Source organism: Equus przewalskii, chromosome 10 (assembly GCF_037783145.1).
Source record: "Equus przewalskii isolate Varuska chromosome 10, EquPr2, whole genome shotgun sequence".
Classification (NCBI taxonomy): domain Eukaryota; kingdom Metazoa; phylum Chordata; class Mammalia; order Perissodactyla; family Equidae; genus Equus; species Equus przewalskii.
Window position 1 is genome coordinate 34,217,254 of NC_091840.1, and position 17,377 is coordinate 34,234,630.

A 17,377-nucleotide genomic window follows, 5' to 3' on the forward strand; every position below is an offset into this window, starting at 1 on the left:
TGTTTCTGAAGAAAAACACACTTTAATGTTGGATTTGAGAAGCCGCTTATGAAATAGAGTATTTGAATATTAATTTTATACATTACAGTCATTTTAGATAATAAATTTAGCAGAGAAAATTGTGCTTCATATTATGATATTTTCATGTGCTGTTGGAATTCTTTTGATTGTTTTAGATTGTCATTAAGCCAAGCTCCTTGAGCAGGATGAAGACTATCTTCACACAGGAAATTTTTACTGAGCAGGTACTTCTTTTAAATTTATTCTCAGGTACTTCTTTAACTTTCTTTTACAGGATTCTTTGGGGGGAAACTTGTATATCTCAGTTTAAGAGAATAATTTGGTCTTTTTGTATTCCTTTTTAGTTTTCAATGATGATTTATTTAATCTTTGAAACTTCTATAAAGAATAATCCCATTTAAAATTTACTTTTAAAGCTTCTTACTACGAGCAAAATAAGGTTTTAAATTTATGTATTTTGGAGACTTTGAGTAGATGCTTAAAAGTATAGTGTTAGATCTGATGGCAGGGATCTTACATGAGGTAATCGTTTGCGTTTGTCAGGAGAAAAATGAAAGAGACCTATTTAAACCTTTAGGCTGTAAGGTTCATTTCTAACTAGATTATAAACTAGAGTCTAAATTCCTTATTCTTGTTTTTACATATTCTCATTTGGCCTCAGCACCTTTGTCTGTGGGTAATCCTAAGGATATTTTATTTTTTCGGTGAAGGAGACCATTCTAAAATTTAAAATTAATTGCCAGAATCATTTGCCAATTTACATCTCAGAACACAAAACATATGTGTGTCTTGGGGCTGGCTCAGTGGTGTAGTGGTTGAGTTTGTGTGCTTCGCTTTGGCGACCCAGGGTTCGTGGGTTCAGATCCCAGGAGCGGACCTACACACCACTCATCAAGCCATGCTGTAGCAGCATCCTACATACAAAAAATAGAGGAGGATTGGCATGGATCTTAGCTCGGGGCCAATCTTCTTCACCAAAAAATATAGATATGTCTTAAAAAATGAAATATTTGAAAATTCTCATGGGTCCCTAACTGTTGCTTCTATTAGGGTAATTGATATTCTCATCCGTATACCAAACTCTCCCTTCTCCCCTCAGTGCACATATACTCCCATGTAACAGTCACATATAGGACAGAGGAAACCCATAAGTTATTTTTTATGTGTTTAATTTGAACTGACTGGAAGACAACTTTGGGGACGGTCTTTGAAAGACAGTTAGTGGTCAATGTATGACACAATAAGAACAATAAAAATTCCTACTTATATTTGTATGATACTTTATAATTTACATATGTTTTTCAAAAAAAACTTTTTCCCCCTCACAAAAACCTTTTGAGGCAGGTAAGACAGTGTCGTGCCATTTTGTAGATGTGAAAATACAAAGGAGCCTCAAAGGATAAAATGACTTACCCAAAGTCACTGAACCCAGGTTTTATGATTCCAAATTTTATGTTATTTTTACCTTACTCTACCGCTGTCAGCATATCTGTATTTAAAAACAAAAAAAAATTAGAGAACTTTGCAAATCCCTAAATGTATGCTACCTCATCATTCAAAAATAATTAAATCATGTAACAACTTGTTTTTATCATTCATTCCTAAGGACCTCACTTGTATTAACTATTGACAGTCTACCTGCTAATCCTCCCTCTTTCAGAATAATTTTATGTCTGTTCTGTTGTGTATATTAATACTGTTTTTCCCTTTTAGGTTGTCACAGCTCATGCAGTTCGGGTTCCTGTGACCAGCAACCTGAGTGCCAACATTACTGGATTTTTGCCTATTCATTGTATTTACCAGCTTCTCAGGAGTCGTTCCTTTACCAAGCACAAAGTGTCCATAAAAGTATGCCCATACATTTATATTTCAAGCTACAACCTAAGTTAATGTTCTTTTCCCAGTTCTGTGTCAGTTTGTAGGTCTTTACGTGAGTTTTGTGTATGAAATGTGTCTAGTTACTAGTCATTTATTTTTTTTTTTTTTTTTTTTTTTTTTTTTTTTTTTTTATTAATGTTATGATAGATTACAACCTTGTGAGATTTCAGTTGTACATTTTTGTTAGTCATGTTGTGGGTACACCACTTCCCCCTCCGTACCCTCCCCCCACCCCCCCTTTTCCCTGGTAACCACCAATCAGATCTCCTTCTCAATATACTAATTTCCACCTATGAGTGGAGTCATATTAGTTACTAGTCATTTATATAATTACAGTAATGAGGAACTTAATTTCAGGTTTTTTAAACAATGGAACTGTTAAGTTATTTACGAAATGTACACTATTACTAATCCATTTAAATTCTCAATAATAGCATATGGCTATTTCAGTAACCCTTAGTAAGAAATTGCCATTTTCTATACTTGAGTTTTGTTCATCAAACTGAGAAAGTTGCTGGTCAGCCATGACCAGCGTTTGTACACTTGTCACAAGGACACCTAAAACCTAACATGCATGTTTTGATATGTTTTCAATGGTTATGGTTGACTATATCCAACAGTGAAAAGATTCTCCAAGGAAAATGCTGACTCCCAGGAGGTAAAGAAATCTGTTCAGACCTTTTCTAGAGGCTCCTTTATTTATAAAGAACAGTGAACACTGTATGCATTCATTTTTCACTTTCAGTTAACTTGTTTTTATGATTTAGTGAAGTTATTTTCCAGCTAGATTATATCTCCTGTTTTTTTAATATTTTTGGAAAGTGAAACGGGTAAGAATTGAATCCAGATGCACAGCCATCATTGCTACATGTCCTCTCTCCTTGGAGATAAAGTGATGGTCTCCCATGCGTGATTGTCAAAGCCTCTTTCTTAATCTCTCTGAGGGTTTGCTGTGAAGAGCTATCCCTCTCCCTAAATTCCTCTCTGCTGTGCAGTCTTCTGCGACAACACATATTGTGCTCTAAATACACATATACTGGGACTTAAAGTGTTTTTCTCACTACTTAAAAAATAATAGATTAAAAACCCAAAGTCCAAACTCAAAACCCAAGCTCATCATTTTAGGTTATCTTCCACTAGACAATATTCTCGATTAGGATATAAAAGTAGTTTGTATTTTTAAATAAAAAAAAATTGTAAAACAGGATAATATATTTGTAACTGCTAAAAGTTAACAGTGAGTTTCACTGATTCATAAATCATGTAAAATTGTATGTGCTTTAAAAATTTCACTTGCTTTTTCTTATTGCCACAGTTGATTTGGTGCCTATAACCTTCTTTTTTAGGACTGGATTTATAGACAGCTGTGTGAAACCTCCACTCCACTCCATCCTCAGTTACTTCCTCTGATTGACGTGTACATAAATTCTATACTTACTCCTGCATCCAAATCTAATCCAGAAGCCACAAATCAGCCAGTCACAGAACAGGAGATACTCAATATTTTCCAAGGAGTCATTGGGGTAAAGTAGTGATTCTTGTATATTTATTAGCTTATTTTTCTTTTAGTTTATTCTTCTGACTTATTCCATATTTTTTTCTTGATTATTAGAGGATTTCTGTGTGGTTCTGGATTTAAAATGGGATTAAATTTCTTTAGATCACTTATAAAAATTAAGCGAATGATATTAATTCCGAGTGGTTTGTCACATAGGCACTTTTTGAGGAATTCTTTTAAAAGCTCCATTTTAAAAGTCTAAGGAGTGCCCTGGAGATTGTTTTTAACCAAGGACTATGTGACATTTCAGCACAAGTTTGTTTAGCTTCCTGAGACTCTAAGATATACCTAGATTCGTTAATGGAAAATTTGGAGAAAATCTTTTTCTCCACTTTTTTAGAAGGAAAAAATAGTTGCATTTTCCACAAATATATTTAAACGTTTGTTGTTGATAGTGCCTCTGAGTCAATTCCAGCTTCTAGTGACCCTGCATACATCAGGGCAGAACCATGCCCGGTCGGTTTTCTGCCATCCTCTCACCTTCCAGTGCTCTATCAGACAATGTTCTGCTGCTGTTCCTACGGTTTTCATGGCCAATTGTTTTGGAAGTGAGTGGCCAGCTTCTTCCTAGTCTGTCAGTCTGGAAGCTCTGTTGAAACCTGTCCACCATGGGTGACCTTTCTGGTATTTGAAATACTAGCGGCATAGCTTTCAGCATCACAGTAACACACAGCCGCCACGGTATGACAACCAACAAATGGGTAGTGTGGTTGGTTCCCTGACAGGGAAACGAACCCCAGCCATGGCGATGAGAGTGCCGAATGTTAACCACTAGACCACCAGGGCTGGCTCTATCTACATGTTTAAATGTACAATATCTTTTTTAGGAGTTATTTTCTTCACGCTAGTTTCAGATAATACTTGAGACTCATAAGCTTTTTTCAGAAGCAGCTTGATGGTATTGCTGTTGAGTAATAGCTGAAGTCTTTTTTTTCCTATCTTAGAGACTATTAAGCATGTCGTCTTTCATCTCCCACACCATCTCAGATTTACTTTAAACTTCAAGTTCTCTCTTTGAGTTTAATGCAAACATAGCAATGTTTCTCCTGTTTTATCTGAGCTTGGGAGCAGCAACACTGAATAGTCCATTTTGAATGCTTTTACCATCAAAAAAGCACTCATGAAATTTAAAAATATTTTAAAGTCTTTATTATATTACCTCCAGGGAGACAATATCCGCCTTAATCAGCGTTTCAGTATCACAGCACAGCTTTTGGTGCTTTACTATATTCTGTCTTACGAAGAAGCTCTCCTAGCAAACACAAAGACTTTAGGTAAGTTGTACATAGAGGAGTGTTTCTAGTGATACTTTGTTTTATTTGCTTATGTTTTCTTACTTTCCAAGCTGTTAGATGAGAAAATAAGGTCAAATATTCTAACAAGCTCCTGCATCATTCTATAGTCCTTGCCATGTAGGCATTGTATACTCTGATGTATAAATACGTGTATGTGTGGGTATATAACCACCCCTTAGGGCTCAGTCTTCCTTTTAGCAGGCTAAATTAATAGATAACTGAATTGCCTATATTTTAACAATTTTAGTGACCTTATTAACTAAATATAAATTGAGATAAGCGAAGGAACTGTAACTGAAATATTTTTGCTTAATTTCAATCTTTCCTTTGTCTTCCATTAGTGTGAAAAATCTAATCAAAAGTAATAGGAAAAAACAATAAAAGAGTATCCTTTTGCTATTAAAATTATCACTGAACTGGGCTTTCAAACTTAGCTACTTTGTATAATATCAGAAGGTCCAATTTAGCATAGAAGATCAGTATAAAGTAGTGTGTTTTCCTACGTACTTTAAAAAGAAAATTCACCTGTATTTTAGGTTTGCTAAATGTATGTAGTTCCGTATTTGAAACAAAAAGAGTGTCATTAAAAAGTTGTAGGCATTGAGTGTATAACACAGGGGTAATTCTTGTAAGGATGGTTGTTTTGCCACAGTTGAATGATTTTATTTTTTTAAAGCTATAAATTTATTGTTACTTTTCAATGTTTGGCAGATCAACTTCTTTTATTTATCTGAAGTATTGTGTTTTAAATATACTGTGAATTTCTCACCTGGTCTCTTTCCTGACTGTAGTTGTTAGGGTTATGCAGATGATATCACATAACTTTAATTATAGTCTTTGTCATATTAGAGACAAGGTGGGCTAATAATAAGCATTAGATAATAGCCTTCCACTTTTATCCATATGTGACAAATTCTACTAAGGCATATGATACTTGTGATTTAATAAATAGATAGTAGAGGAATGAGTTACAAGGAGATGTTCTAGAGGAGAACTCAGACCACTAATACTATAGCAGGGGACCAAGATACACTCTTAGTTTGTATTTAATGTCTGGCAAAAAATTTTCTTTAATACATAAAAATACAGAGGATAGTATAGCCAACTCTTATGTACATACCCTGCAGAATTAGCAAGTCACTCAATTTTCAGGACTGGAGGAATCTTTAAAGATTATGTAGTCTAGTCCCCAATGACATGCTCAGTTCAACCCAGTGTTCCTGTGAAGCTGTTGTTCTTTATGCAACACTCTGATGGATCTCAATTGGAAAGTTAAGGATTTTAGGTTAGGAGTACAACTCAGGCTGGATTGAGTCTTGGTAAAGGAACTGGGGGATTAGAAGAAAGTTAGTAGGTTTTTATAAGATTCTGGGCAAAAGGTGGTGGTAGTTTGGACTGGTAGCAGTGTATATGTATTTTGAAGATAGAGTTGAGAGATTTTGCTGATGCATTCATGAGGTTTGAGCGACGGGAGCCAAGGTCGATGTGGAGGCTTTTGGCCTGAACCTAAAGGACAGAATGGCTATCAACTGCAATAAAAGAGCTTGGAGGAGAAGCAGGTTTGTGGGGGATCAGGAGCTCAGTTGTGGACACGTTAAGTTTGAGCTGTCTGATAGACTTTCAAGTGGGGATGTTAAGGAGACAGTTCATGTTGGGCCGGGAATTCAGGGGAGATATCTGGACTGAAGCTTTGAGGTTCTTTGGCATATAAATGATACTTAAAATCATGACATTAAATAAGACCACCAAGAGAGGGAGTGTGGGAGGAGGATGTGATCTCCTGGATGCCAAGGGAAGAGTGTTTCAAAGAGGAGAGAGTGATCAGTCAAATGATATTGATAGATCAAGTAAGATTAGGACTGAGGCTCAGCTGATGACTGTATATAGCTCGCTGGAGGTCATTTGAACTTTACAGTTTCACTGGTAAAGTGGTAGGATGGAAGCCTGACTGTAGTGAATTCAAAAGAAAATTAGAGGAGGTATACTGGAGACAATGAGTAGAGACAGCCGTTTTGAGGAGTTGTGAAGAGAAGAAGAACAATGAATGTGGTAATTGGAAAGGAAAATGAGGTCAGGAGAGGATTTTTTTTAAAGTGAAAGAGATAAGAGAATGTTTGCATGCTGTTGGGAGTAATCTAGTAGAGACGGAAGGTTGATGATGCTGATCCTGGAGTGACGTCCTTGGTAGGTGAGAGGAGATGGGATGTGGAAGACAAATGGAGGGATTGGCCTTTCGTTGGAGAATTTTTTCCTCTGGTTCAGGAGAGTTTTTTTCTAGTCTAGTCTCATCTCCAAGGGGAACAAATAACTGCAGAATATGTCACACCGTGAGAGAATTTTGCTCTTTGATGGCCAAAAAGATAATTCTGCCTTAAATTTATTACTACCTGTGAAGCTGTGTTGTAGTTTCAGTACCTTGTTAACTGTGCTCTGGTTTTGACCCTGTATATAGGCATGGTTATTTCTCTCCTTAGGATAGATTCCTGAATATAGAACTACTAAGACAAAGATTTTGGAAAATTAGGAGATTTAAAAAATGCATCGCCATATTGCCTTCCAAATAGGTTATAGCATTATAGAATCCCTCATTTGTATAGAATGTGAATGCCAATTTTTTACAAAATTGAGTGTTATCATTTGTTTATGGTGTTGTTTAATTATTGAATTTTATAGGGAGGAAAATCTTTCAAAGCAAGATACTAGCATTATATAACTAATAGCCTGTATTTTCTTTTAGGACATTATTATTTCATTTTTAAAATTTAAGTGTACCTTTAATTAATTTTGGTGTAAAGTATCCAATTTTATTTCTTAATAATCAGTCATTTGTTAACATTATGTAGTGAATAATCTATCATTTTCCTATTACTTTAGAAGGTTGCTTTGAGGTATATCGAAGTTTTATTACAAACCTGTGTCTGTTTTTGGATTTTCTTTTTTATCTCAGACATTTCCAGTACCTTTCTTGTTCAATATTTCTGTCTACTCTCACATATATAATCTTTAACATGAACTTTGTAATAATTTTCTCAAATTGCATAGAGGAAGATTATACTGGGATTTTAATCAGAATTATGTTAAACTTATAGATTAATTTGGAGAGAATTTACATCTTTACAATATTGTCTTCCCATCTAGAAATATGAAATAATTTTTTCTTTTTAATTATTAAAATGTAAGCTTCCTGGAGGCTAATTTTTGTCTTTTTTTTTTGCTGCCATATCTAGCATTTAGAATTTTACTTGATACATAGTAGGCACTTAATCACTGTTTTTTGAATGAGTAAATTTATTCAAGTTATTTTTTGTCTGTCAATAAAATTTTACTTTGTATAGGATCTGTACAATGTTCTCCTAACAAGTTATCACTCATCATAGGAAACGTATTGACATTTAGTTTGGAGTAGTCAAGCTCTGAATTTCTTAGAGTATCATTTAAAAAATTATTTTTTTATTGAGTTAATGATAGGTTACAATCTTGTGTAATTTCACTTGTACATTAATGTTTGTCATTTGTGTTGTAGGTGCACCACTTCACCCTTTGTGCCCACCCCCCACCCCACCTTTCCCCTGGTAGCCACTAAACTGTTCTCTTAGTCCACATTTTTAAATTCCTCATATGAGTGGAGTCATACACAGATGATCCTTCTCTAGCTGGCTTATTTCACTTAACATAATTCCCTCAAGGTCCATCCACGTTATTGCAAATGGGATGATTTTGTTCTGTTTTGCAGCTGAGTAGTATTCCATTGTATATATGTACCACATCTTCTTTATCCATTCATCTGTTGATGGGCACTTAGCTTGCTTCCATGTCTTGGCTATTGTAAATAATGCTGCAATGAACATTGGGGTACATAGGACTTTTGGGATTGCTGACTTCAAGCTCTTTGGATAGATACCCAGTAGTGGGATGGCTGGATCGTATGGTAGTTCTATTTTTAATTTTTTTTTTTTTTTTTTAAAGATTTTATTTTTTTCCTTTTTCTCCCCAAAGCCCCCCAGTACGTAGTTGTGTATTCTTTGTTGTGGGTTCCTCCAGTTGTGGCATGTGGGATGCCGCCTCAGCGTGGTCTGACGAGCAGTGCCATGTCCGTGCCCAGGATTCGAACCGATGAAACACTGGGCCGCCTGCAGCGGAGCGCGCGAACTTAACCACTCGGCCACGGGGCCAGCCCCTCTATTTTTAATTTTTTGAGGAATCGCCATACTATTTTCCATAGTGGCTGCACCAGTTTGCATTCCCACCAGCAGTGTATGAGGCTTCCTTTTTCTCCACAACCTCTCCAACGTTTGTTACTATTAGTTTTAGATATTTTTGTCATTCTAATGGGTGTAAGGTGATATCTTAGTGTAGTTTTGATTTGCATTTCCCTGATGATCAGCGATGATGAGCATCTTTTCATATGCCTATTGGCCATCCGTATATCTTCTTTGGAGAAATGTCTGTTCATGTCTCCAGCCCATTTTTTGATTGGGTGGTTTGATTTTTTGTTGTTGAGTTGTGAGAGTTCTTTATATATTATGGATATTAAGCCTTTGTCAGATATATGACTTGCAAATATTTTTTCCCAGTTAGTGGGTTGTTTTTTTGTTTCAATCCTATTTTCATTTGCCTTGAAGAAGCTCTTTAGTCTGATGAAGTCCCATTTGTTTATTCTTTCTATTGTTTCCCTTCTCTGAGAAGACATGGTGTCTGAAAAGATCCTTTTAATTCTGATGTCAAAGAGTGTAAATGCTTTTTTGGGAATTATTGAGATAAATTGGCCTATTTATATGATTCATTGTATAATTACTATGTTTATATTCCTGGAATGACCCCTACTTGCTCTTGGTGTATTATTCTTTTAGTATGGTGCTAGATTTGATTTGCTTGGTTTTTTTTTTTTTTTTTGAGGAAGATTAGCCCTGAGCTAACTGCTGCCAATCCTCCTCTTTTTGCTGAGGAAGCCTGGTCCTGAGCTAACATCCATGCCCATCTTCCTCTGCTTTATGTGTGGAATACCTGCCACAGCGTGGCTTTTGCCAAGCGGTGCCATGTCTGCACCTGGGATCCGAACCGGTGAATCCCGGGCTGCCGAAGCGGAACGCGTGAATTTAACTGCTGCGCCTCTGGGCCAGCCCCCTTGGTTTTTTTTTAATACAATTTTTTTCCTATCTCTGTTTAAACAAGTGAAATTTGCCTTTTTTCCTTTTCTTTTTCTTTTCCTTTCTTCTTTCTTCCTTTCTTCAAGGCTTTGGTATCAAGTTAATGCTAATTTCATAAGTGAATTCATTTTCTATAGGATTTTTTTTTTTTAAAGATTTTATTTTTTTCCCTTTTTCTCCCCAAAGCCCCCCAGTACATAGTTGTATATTCTTCGTTGTGGGTCCTTCTAGTTGTGGCGTGTGGGATGCTGCCTCAGCGTGGCTTGATGAGCAGTGCCATGTCCGCGCACAGGATTCGAACCAACGAAACACTGGGCCGCCTGCAGCGGAGCGCGCAAACTTAACCACTTGGCCACGGGGCCAGCCCCATCTATAGGATATTTTTAAGGATTAAAATGTCACAAAGACTAGGGGCAATGCAAACAGTATTCAAAACATTTCTACAGGTTTATTGAGGATGAAGTTAAATGTTAAATTTGAATCTTTGAAAACCATACATTGCAAGAAATCTGGAAATGTAATTGCTCATGTTGTATATATGAAACAAATGATCTTCTCATATACCCTTCATAGTCTTTTACTGAAGAATTAATAATATTCTTGATGTTGTATTTCACAGAGATGTTAAAGAGAAATAATTGCTTTAGGCAGGGCTTCATGGGCTGCTGGTTCTTTGATGGAATCATTAAAATGTGATTGGGATTTTGTTTTCAATTTCATAGGTCCAGAAACTTGAATATTGATACTTTTACCCTAAGCTGTTCTTGAGGACTCTGGATCTTTTTTTTTGAAGAAAATTAGCCCTGAGCTAACATCTGCTGCCAATCCTCTTTTTTTTTTTTTTTTTTTTTTTGCTGAGGAAGTCTGGCCCTGAGCTAACATCTGTGCCCATCTTCTCTACTTTATATGTGGGACGCCTACCACAGCATGGCTTGACAAGTGGTGCCATGTCCGTACCCGGGATCCCCACCGGTGAACCCCAGGCCATTGAAGCAGAACGTGCGAACTTAACCGCTGTGCCACCAGGCTGGCCCTGGGACTCTAGATCTTAATAATACTAGTTAACATTTGAGTGCTTGCTATGTGCCAGACACTGCTTGAAGCACTTTACACATGTTAACTCATGTAAACTCTCACAACAATTCTATGAGATAGGTACTATCTTTATTTTACAGATGAGAACACTGAGGCACAGGGAACTTACGTAACTCCCCTAAATAGTAAGTGTTAGAACCAGGATTTGACTATCACTGGAACCCACAGGCATACCTTGTTTTATTGCACTTCACTTGATTGCACTTTTAGATATCACATTTTTTACAAACTGAAGGTTTGTGGCAATCCTGTGTCGAGCAGGCCTATCGGTGCCATTTTTCCAACAGCATTTACTTGCTTTGTGTCTCTGTTTCACATTTTGGTAATTCTCACAATATTTCAAACTTTTCATTATTATTATATTTGTTATGGTGATCTGTGATCAGTGATCTTTGATGTTGTAATTGTTTTGGGGCACCATGAACCGTGCCCATATAAGAAGGTGAACTTAGTTGATAAATGTTGTGTGTGTTCTGACTGTTCCACCAACTGCCTGTTCTCTTATCTCCCTCTCCTCTGTCCTCCCATTCCCTGAGACACAACAATATTGAAATTAGGCCAATTAATAACCCTACAATGACCTCTCAAATGAAAGGAAGAGTTGCACATCTCTCTCTTTAAATCAAAAGCTAGAAATGATTAAGCTTAGTGAAAAGCCACGTCAAAAGCTGAGATAGGCCGAAAGCTAGGCCTCTTGTGCCAGTTAGCCACGTTGTGAATGCAAAGGAAAACTTCTTGAAGGAAATTAAAAGTGCTACTCCAGTGCACCCATGAATGATAAGAAAGTGAAACAGCCTTGTTGCTCATATAGAGAAAGTTTCAGTGGTCTGGATAGCCACAACATTCCCTTAAGCCAAAGCCTAGTAATCCAGAGCAAGGCCCTAATTCTCTTCTAGTCCTTGAAGCCTGAGAGAGGTGAGGAAGCTGCAGAGGAAAAGTCTGAAGCTAGCAAAGGTTGGCTCATGAGGTTTAAGGAAAGAAGCCATCTCCACAACTTAAAAGTGCAAGGTGAAGTAGCAAGTGCTGATGTAGAAGCTGCAGCAAGTTATCCAGAAGATCTAGCAAAGATAATTAATGAAGGTGGCTACACTAAACAACAGATTTTTTTTTTTAGTTAGGTTTTTATTGAGGTAACATTGGTTTATAACATTAAATAAGTTTCAGGTGTACATCATTATATTTTTTTTGTTTGTTTGTTTATTTATTTATTTATTTTTGAGGAAGATTAGCCCTGAGCTAACATCCGTGCCCATCTTCCTCTACTTTATTTGTGGGACGCCTGTCACAGCATGGCTTGCCAAGTGGTGCCATGTCCACACCCAGGATCCGAACTGGCGAACCCTGGGTCACCAAAGCGGAACGTGCACACTTAACCGCTCCGCCACTGGGCCGGCCCCCTACATCATTACATTTCGACTTCTGTGTTGACTACATCATGTTCACCACTCAAAGTCTAGTTGTCATTTGTTATTGTACACATTTGCCCTTTACCCCTTTTGCCTGCCTTCCTCTCCCTTCCCCTTTGGTAACCACCAATCTACTCTCTGTGTCTATGTGTTTGTTGTTTTTGTTGTTTTATCTTCCACATATAAGTGAAATCATACAGTATTTGGCTTTCTTTATCTGATTTATTTTGCTTAGCATAATACCCTCCAGCATGTTGATGCAAATGGCTTGATGAGTGGTGCGTAGGTCCGCTCCCAGGATCAGACCTGGCGCACCCTGGGCCACCAAAGTGGAGTGTGTGGACTTAACCACTATGCCACCAGGCCAGCCCCTAATTTCTCTTTCTGATAGGTTGTTATTAGTATGTAGAAATGCCACAGATTTTTGTGTATTGATTTTGTATCCTGCTACTTTACTGAATTCGTTTATTAGTTCTAACAATTTTTTGATGGAGTCTTTATTGTTTTCTATGTACAGTATCATGTCATCTGCAAAGAGTGACAGTTTTACTTTTTCCTTTCCAGTTTGGATGCATTTTATTTGTTTTTCTTGCTTAATTGCCCTGACTAGGACTGACTATCACTGAAACCTATATTATTTTAACTGCCTTCTGAAACACATTTGTACTCAGTTCATAAAAGATTGGTCTGGAAAACTAGGATGCTAATTTATTAATTTACAAGGGAGATTATATCTAATCAAGAGTTATATAGTCTGTATATGTAATGATTCTCACCTTTTATTCTAACACTTGCTCTTATATACTTCTTGTCTTCAAACAAAAAAAATTTGTTGAGCTTTATACTTTGTGGTTTGTATTTGAAAAAGAATAAGTATATTGGATATGATTTTTTTAAACTATGAACACCCTAGTTTAGATTCTCATTTCGGTCTGTGGTGCACAAGCAAAGTACCTTGGAATGAGATGAGGAGTCAGGCATATAGAGTATGGTGGAGATGAGACAGAGAAAAATAGCATAGATTGGCAAGGACCTTTATTCTGTGGGATGTAGGAATCCACTGAAGGTTTTTGAACAGGGAGCCAGAGACACATGATCTGGCCAACTCTGTATTTAAATATGAGGACTATGGCAGCAGTGGGAAGGGTGATTTAAAGAGAAGAGAAATTAGAATCCAGGAAATTGGGCCATAATAGATATTTAAACAAACAACGAGTAGGCACTGAATTAGGACAGCAGAAAAAGAACAGAAAGTAAGATGGACTTGTTAAAAAAAAATGGACTTGTTAGCTGACTGAAGGTAGAAGTTTTGAGAGAAAGAAGTCAAATTCATATTGCCCAACTTCCTTTAAAAGGAGTCAGTCGCCACTGTAATGTATATAATAGGTTAAATGTATATAATAGGCTGTTAGAATCATGAAGCTTTAAGCTGTGTGGTCATGACTGCATTTGGTCTTCCTAATTAGATTTGAGAGAGTCTTGACTGACTTATCAGGTGGGTGCTTTTGGTTTTTTTTAGCATAGGGTACTTCTGCAGATGGCTTCTCTCACTCATGATTTTTCTCCCAACTAGTTTCAATTTGGGGGCATTTTTCAGATCTTGCCCTTAGCTATGTTCTTTCTCATCCTGTGTTTCCACCATTTTGGTAGTGATTCTTCACCTTTTATGACTTATGTTCACAGATTCAGTGAATTAAAAGTAATGTAACATTGTTTTTGTTTTCATTTGGGTTGAAGGTTAAGAATTATGTTGTTTCTGACACTTTATCTTACACTTTTCATCTTTGACTGACAGCTGCCATGCAAAGAAAGCCCAAATCATATTCGTCTTCTTTAATGGATCAGATTCCTATCAAATTCCTTATTCGACAGGCTCAAGGGCTGCAGCAGGAGTTGGGAGGTATTTGTTTTACTTGCTTTTTACTGTTGACGTTTATTGGTAAAACATACTTTACTGTTTATAATGTTATAATGTGTAATAGGTGCTCAGTGTTAAAAATTCAAATTGTCTTACTCCCTGCAAACCAACTCTTCCCCCTCAAACCCCCAGCTGTTTTATTTTGGTGTGTAATTTCAGACATTTTTTTCTACAGGTTAAACCATATGAAATTGCAGGTATTTAACTATTTTTGACTTACAAAAATGCCATTTCATATGATTGAGGCTAATAGATACACGAGTAAAAAATTCTTTCTTTAAACTATAAATGGTATTATACCCTCTCTTTTCTGAGGTTTGCTTTTTCCTCTTGGAGTCTTGGAAATCTTTTCATGTCAGTACATGTAGTCTATGTTATTGTTTTTAATTACTATATAATATTCCTGAGCATGAAATTACTGTAATATTTTTAGTGTAAAGCTGTCATAGAAATATGTTTTGAGATTCAATTTTTTTCTTTTTTTAATAATGTTTTCTTTTTTTCTTTTTTAACAATGTGTGAGTGTGGGGTGTTCTTTTTTTTGTTTGTTTCCTTGAAGTTGGAATTTTCTTTTTCTTTCTTTGTTATCGTTGGTTTCAAGGAGGAACGTGAGCCTTCTTTGGTCATCTTTAGCCAGATGTCTTCATTTATTATATCTTTGCATAATCTGTTTCCAAAGAAATGATGTTATATTTGGCAACATTTGGAAACTAACTGTTTTGTTGAAGAGATTATGAAATGTAGATTAATTTGTACTGTTGTAAGCAGTCATTTTTGTGACTGTTTTGGGATAGTCTTAAGTATACATACACTTGTGCATTTAGATTTTTAGACTTTAAATTTATACCACTTTTGATTGTTACAGTGTCTTTTCAAACAGAAACATTAATTCTAAGCAGTTTCTATGAGAAAGGAAGCAGATACTATCCCTATGGGACTAAGCAGTGGTATGGTTGATCTAAGTTGCATAATAAGGGGATGATTGGATCTAAAGTACTTTTATTACTACTAATCTTAAAACTCTGATGATGATAATAGTATAGTAACAACAATATTTATTGAGTATTTATGTGCTAAGCACTTAGCATAGTGGTATTTCATATATCTAAATAGGCATTTTTACAGTATCATCATTTATTTTCTCATTATTGATATTACACAATAATAATCATGAATAGTCAAACTATGCTATCAGCAAAGGTTAGAAACAAGACTGATTTAGAAATAGGAAGGTTTCCCATTCCTTTTCTTGAAGGAAGACAAATGCACCCTCTTGTGGGTATCATCAGTACTGCTTCGGTTGGCTGACATGCTTAGCTGTGTGACATTAATCAATGTCTGTCAGCCTGTTTCCTTACAGTAGAATGGAGACAATATTGCTCACCTTGTAGGAATATTAGGGTGATATGAGAAAATGTACATAAAGTGCCTGAGACCTTTTAGGCACTCCAAGTGAGCAAGTTTAATTTTACCCATCTATAGCAATGATTCTCATCTGGGTTGGAGGAGAGCACATGTTCTCTGATAGAAGCCTGTCAGAATTTCTGAGTGAGGCCTTTTTCAAACCATATATGATCTCACCCAAATGGACATTCTTTTCTCTTCTTTTTCTTTCCTCCCCCTCTCAACTCTTGAACTACTGCTCTGTCAAACCACTTTTCCTGATGGAAGACATTGATATTGGGATAGGGTGGAAGGAAGCTTGAGAACTTTTGATAGAAGTAGTGGTTTCCAGCTTCCTCCTGTGTAACAGATCACTTGGGGATCTTTATTTAAGCAGTTTCCCTGGCTCAACTACTAAACAGAAGTTCCCAAACTGTGGAATGCATGCACAAGAAGTGCAGATTCCTTTGGATTGCTGAAAATGAAAGGGAGCAGGGAGAGGAAGAGAGGAGAGAGAGGATTTTTGTGTTTATAAATGAAGAATCCAATTTACTTCTTGTAAATTTTTAAGGGTTGCATTCTGCTTTACTACGTCTCCTTGCAACTAACTACCCACATTTATGCATTGTGGATGATTGGATCTGTGAAGAAGAAATCACAGGGACTGATGCCCTGTTAAGGCGAATGCTCCTGACTAATAATGCCAAAAACCACTCGCCTAAACAACTCCAGGAAGGTATAGTGAATTGATACTCCTTTTTCCCTTTTAGTAGTGCAGAGATGTTAGGCTCATTGAAATCTTAAAATCATGCAGAATTTCCCTGGGGATATACTAATGTTTTGGTGAATATATTTCAAGTAATTCTCTTTGAGTTTAAGGAGTTTTAACCATTTCTTTCTGATATGCTTGTATCTGTTTCCTCATAAGTCCTATGTCATATCACTAAACAGGTTGTGTGGTTTTAGGATCTTCCAGAGAAGTCAATCAGAAATAATGGTCAGAAATAAGTGCCATGGAATAGAGCAATGTACTTGTAGTTAATGGATAGTGTTCTAGATCACCGCTGTCAAACAGAAATATGATACAAACCACACATGTAATTTTAAACTTTCTATAGCTATGTTAACAAGGTAAAAAGAAACAGGGAAAATTAATTTTGATAATTATTTTATTTAACCTGATAAATCTAATATATTAGTTCATCATGTAATCAGTATAAAAAAACTATTAATGAGATATTTTACTGTTTTACCATACTAAGTCTTTGCAGTCTGCTGTGTATTTTATACTTTGGGCACATCTCATTTTGGACTAGTTACACTGCAAATGCTCAGTAGACAGATGTGGTTAGTGACTATTCTATTGAAGAGCACTGTCCTAGATTTCTTTCTTTTCCCCCTCCCCAAAACCCCAATACATAATTGTATATTCTAGTTGTAAGTCCTTCTAGTTCTTCTATGTGAGCTGCTGCCACAGCATGGCTACTGACAGACGAGTGGTGTGGTTCCCCACCTAAGAACCAAACCTGGGCCACTGAAGCGGAGCACGTCGAACTTTAACCACTAGGTATCAAGAAATTTGAATCTTTCAAATGAATATTATGGGGCTGGCACCATGGCCGAGTGGTTAAGTTTGCGCACTCCGCTTCGGTGGCCTGGGGTTTCGCTGGTTCAGA

At 36.5% G+C, this 17,377-nt stretch overlaps 1 protein-coding gene across 4 annotated transcripts in view; it reads left to right on the top strand.

Moving 5' to 3' along the window:
- INTS2 (integrator complex subunit 2) overlaps positions 1 to 17,377 on the top strand; it is a 50,493-nt gene that overhangs the window by 18,426 nt on the left and 14,690 nt on the right. For all 4 annotated transcript variants that reach the window (XM_008541221.2, XM_008541230.2, XM_070562356.1 and 1 more), the window contains exons 12-17: positions 177 to 245; positions 1,735 to 1,869; positions 3,246 to 3,422; positions 4,623 to 4,731; positions 14,196 to 14,300; positions 16,273 to 16,437. In XM_008541221.2, coding sequence (XP_008539443.2) covers positions 177 to 245; positions 1,735 to 1,869; positions 3,246 to 3,422; positions 4,623 to 4,731; positions 14,196 to 14,300; positions 16,273 to 16,437 — 760 coding nt within the window. The remainder of the gene's footprint in view (positions 1 to 176; positions 246 to 1,734; positions 1,870 to 3,245; positions 3,423 to 4,622; positions 4,732 to 14,195; positions 14,301 to 16,272; positions 16,438 to 17,377) is intronic.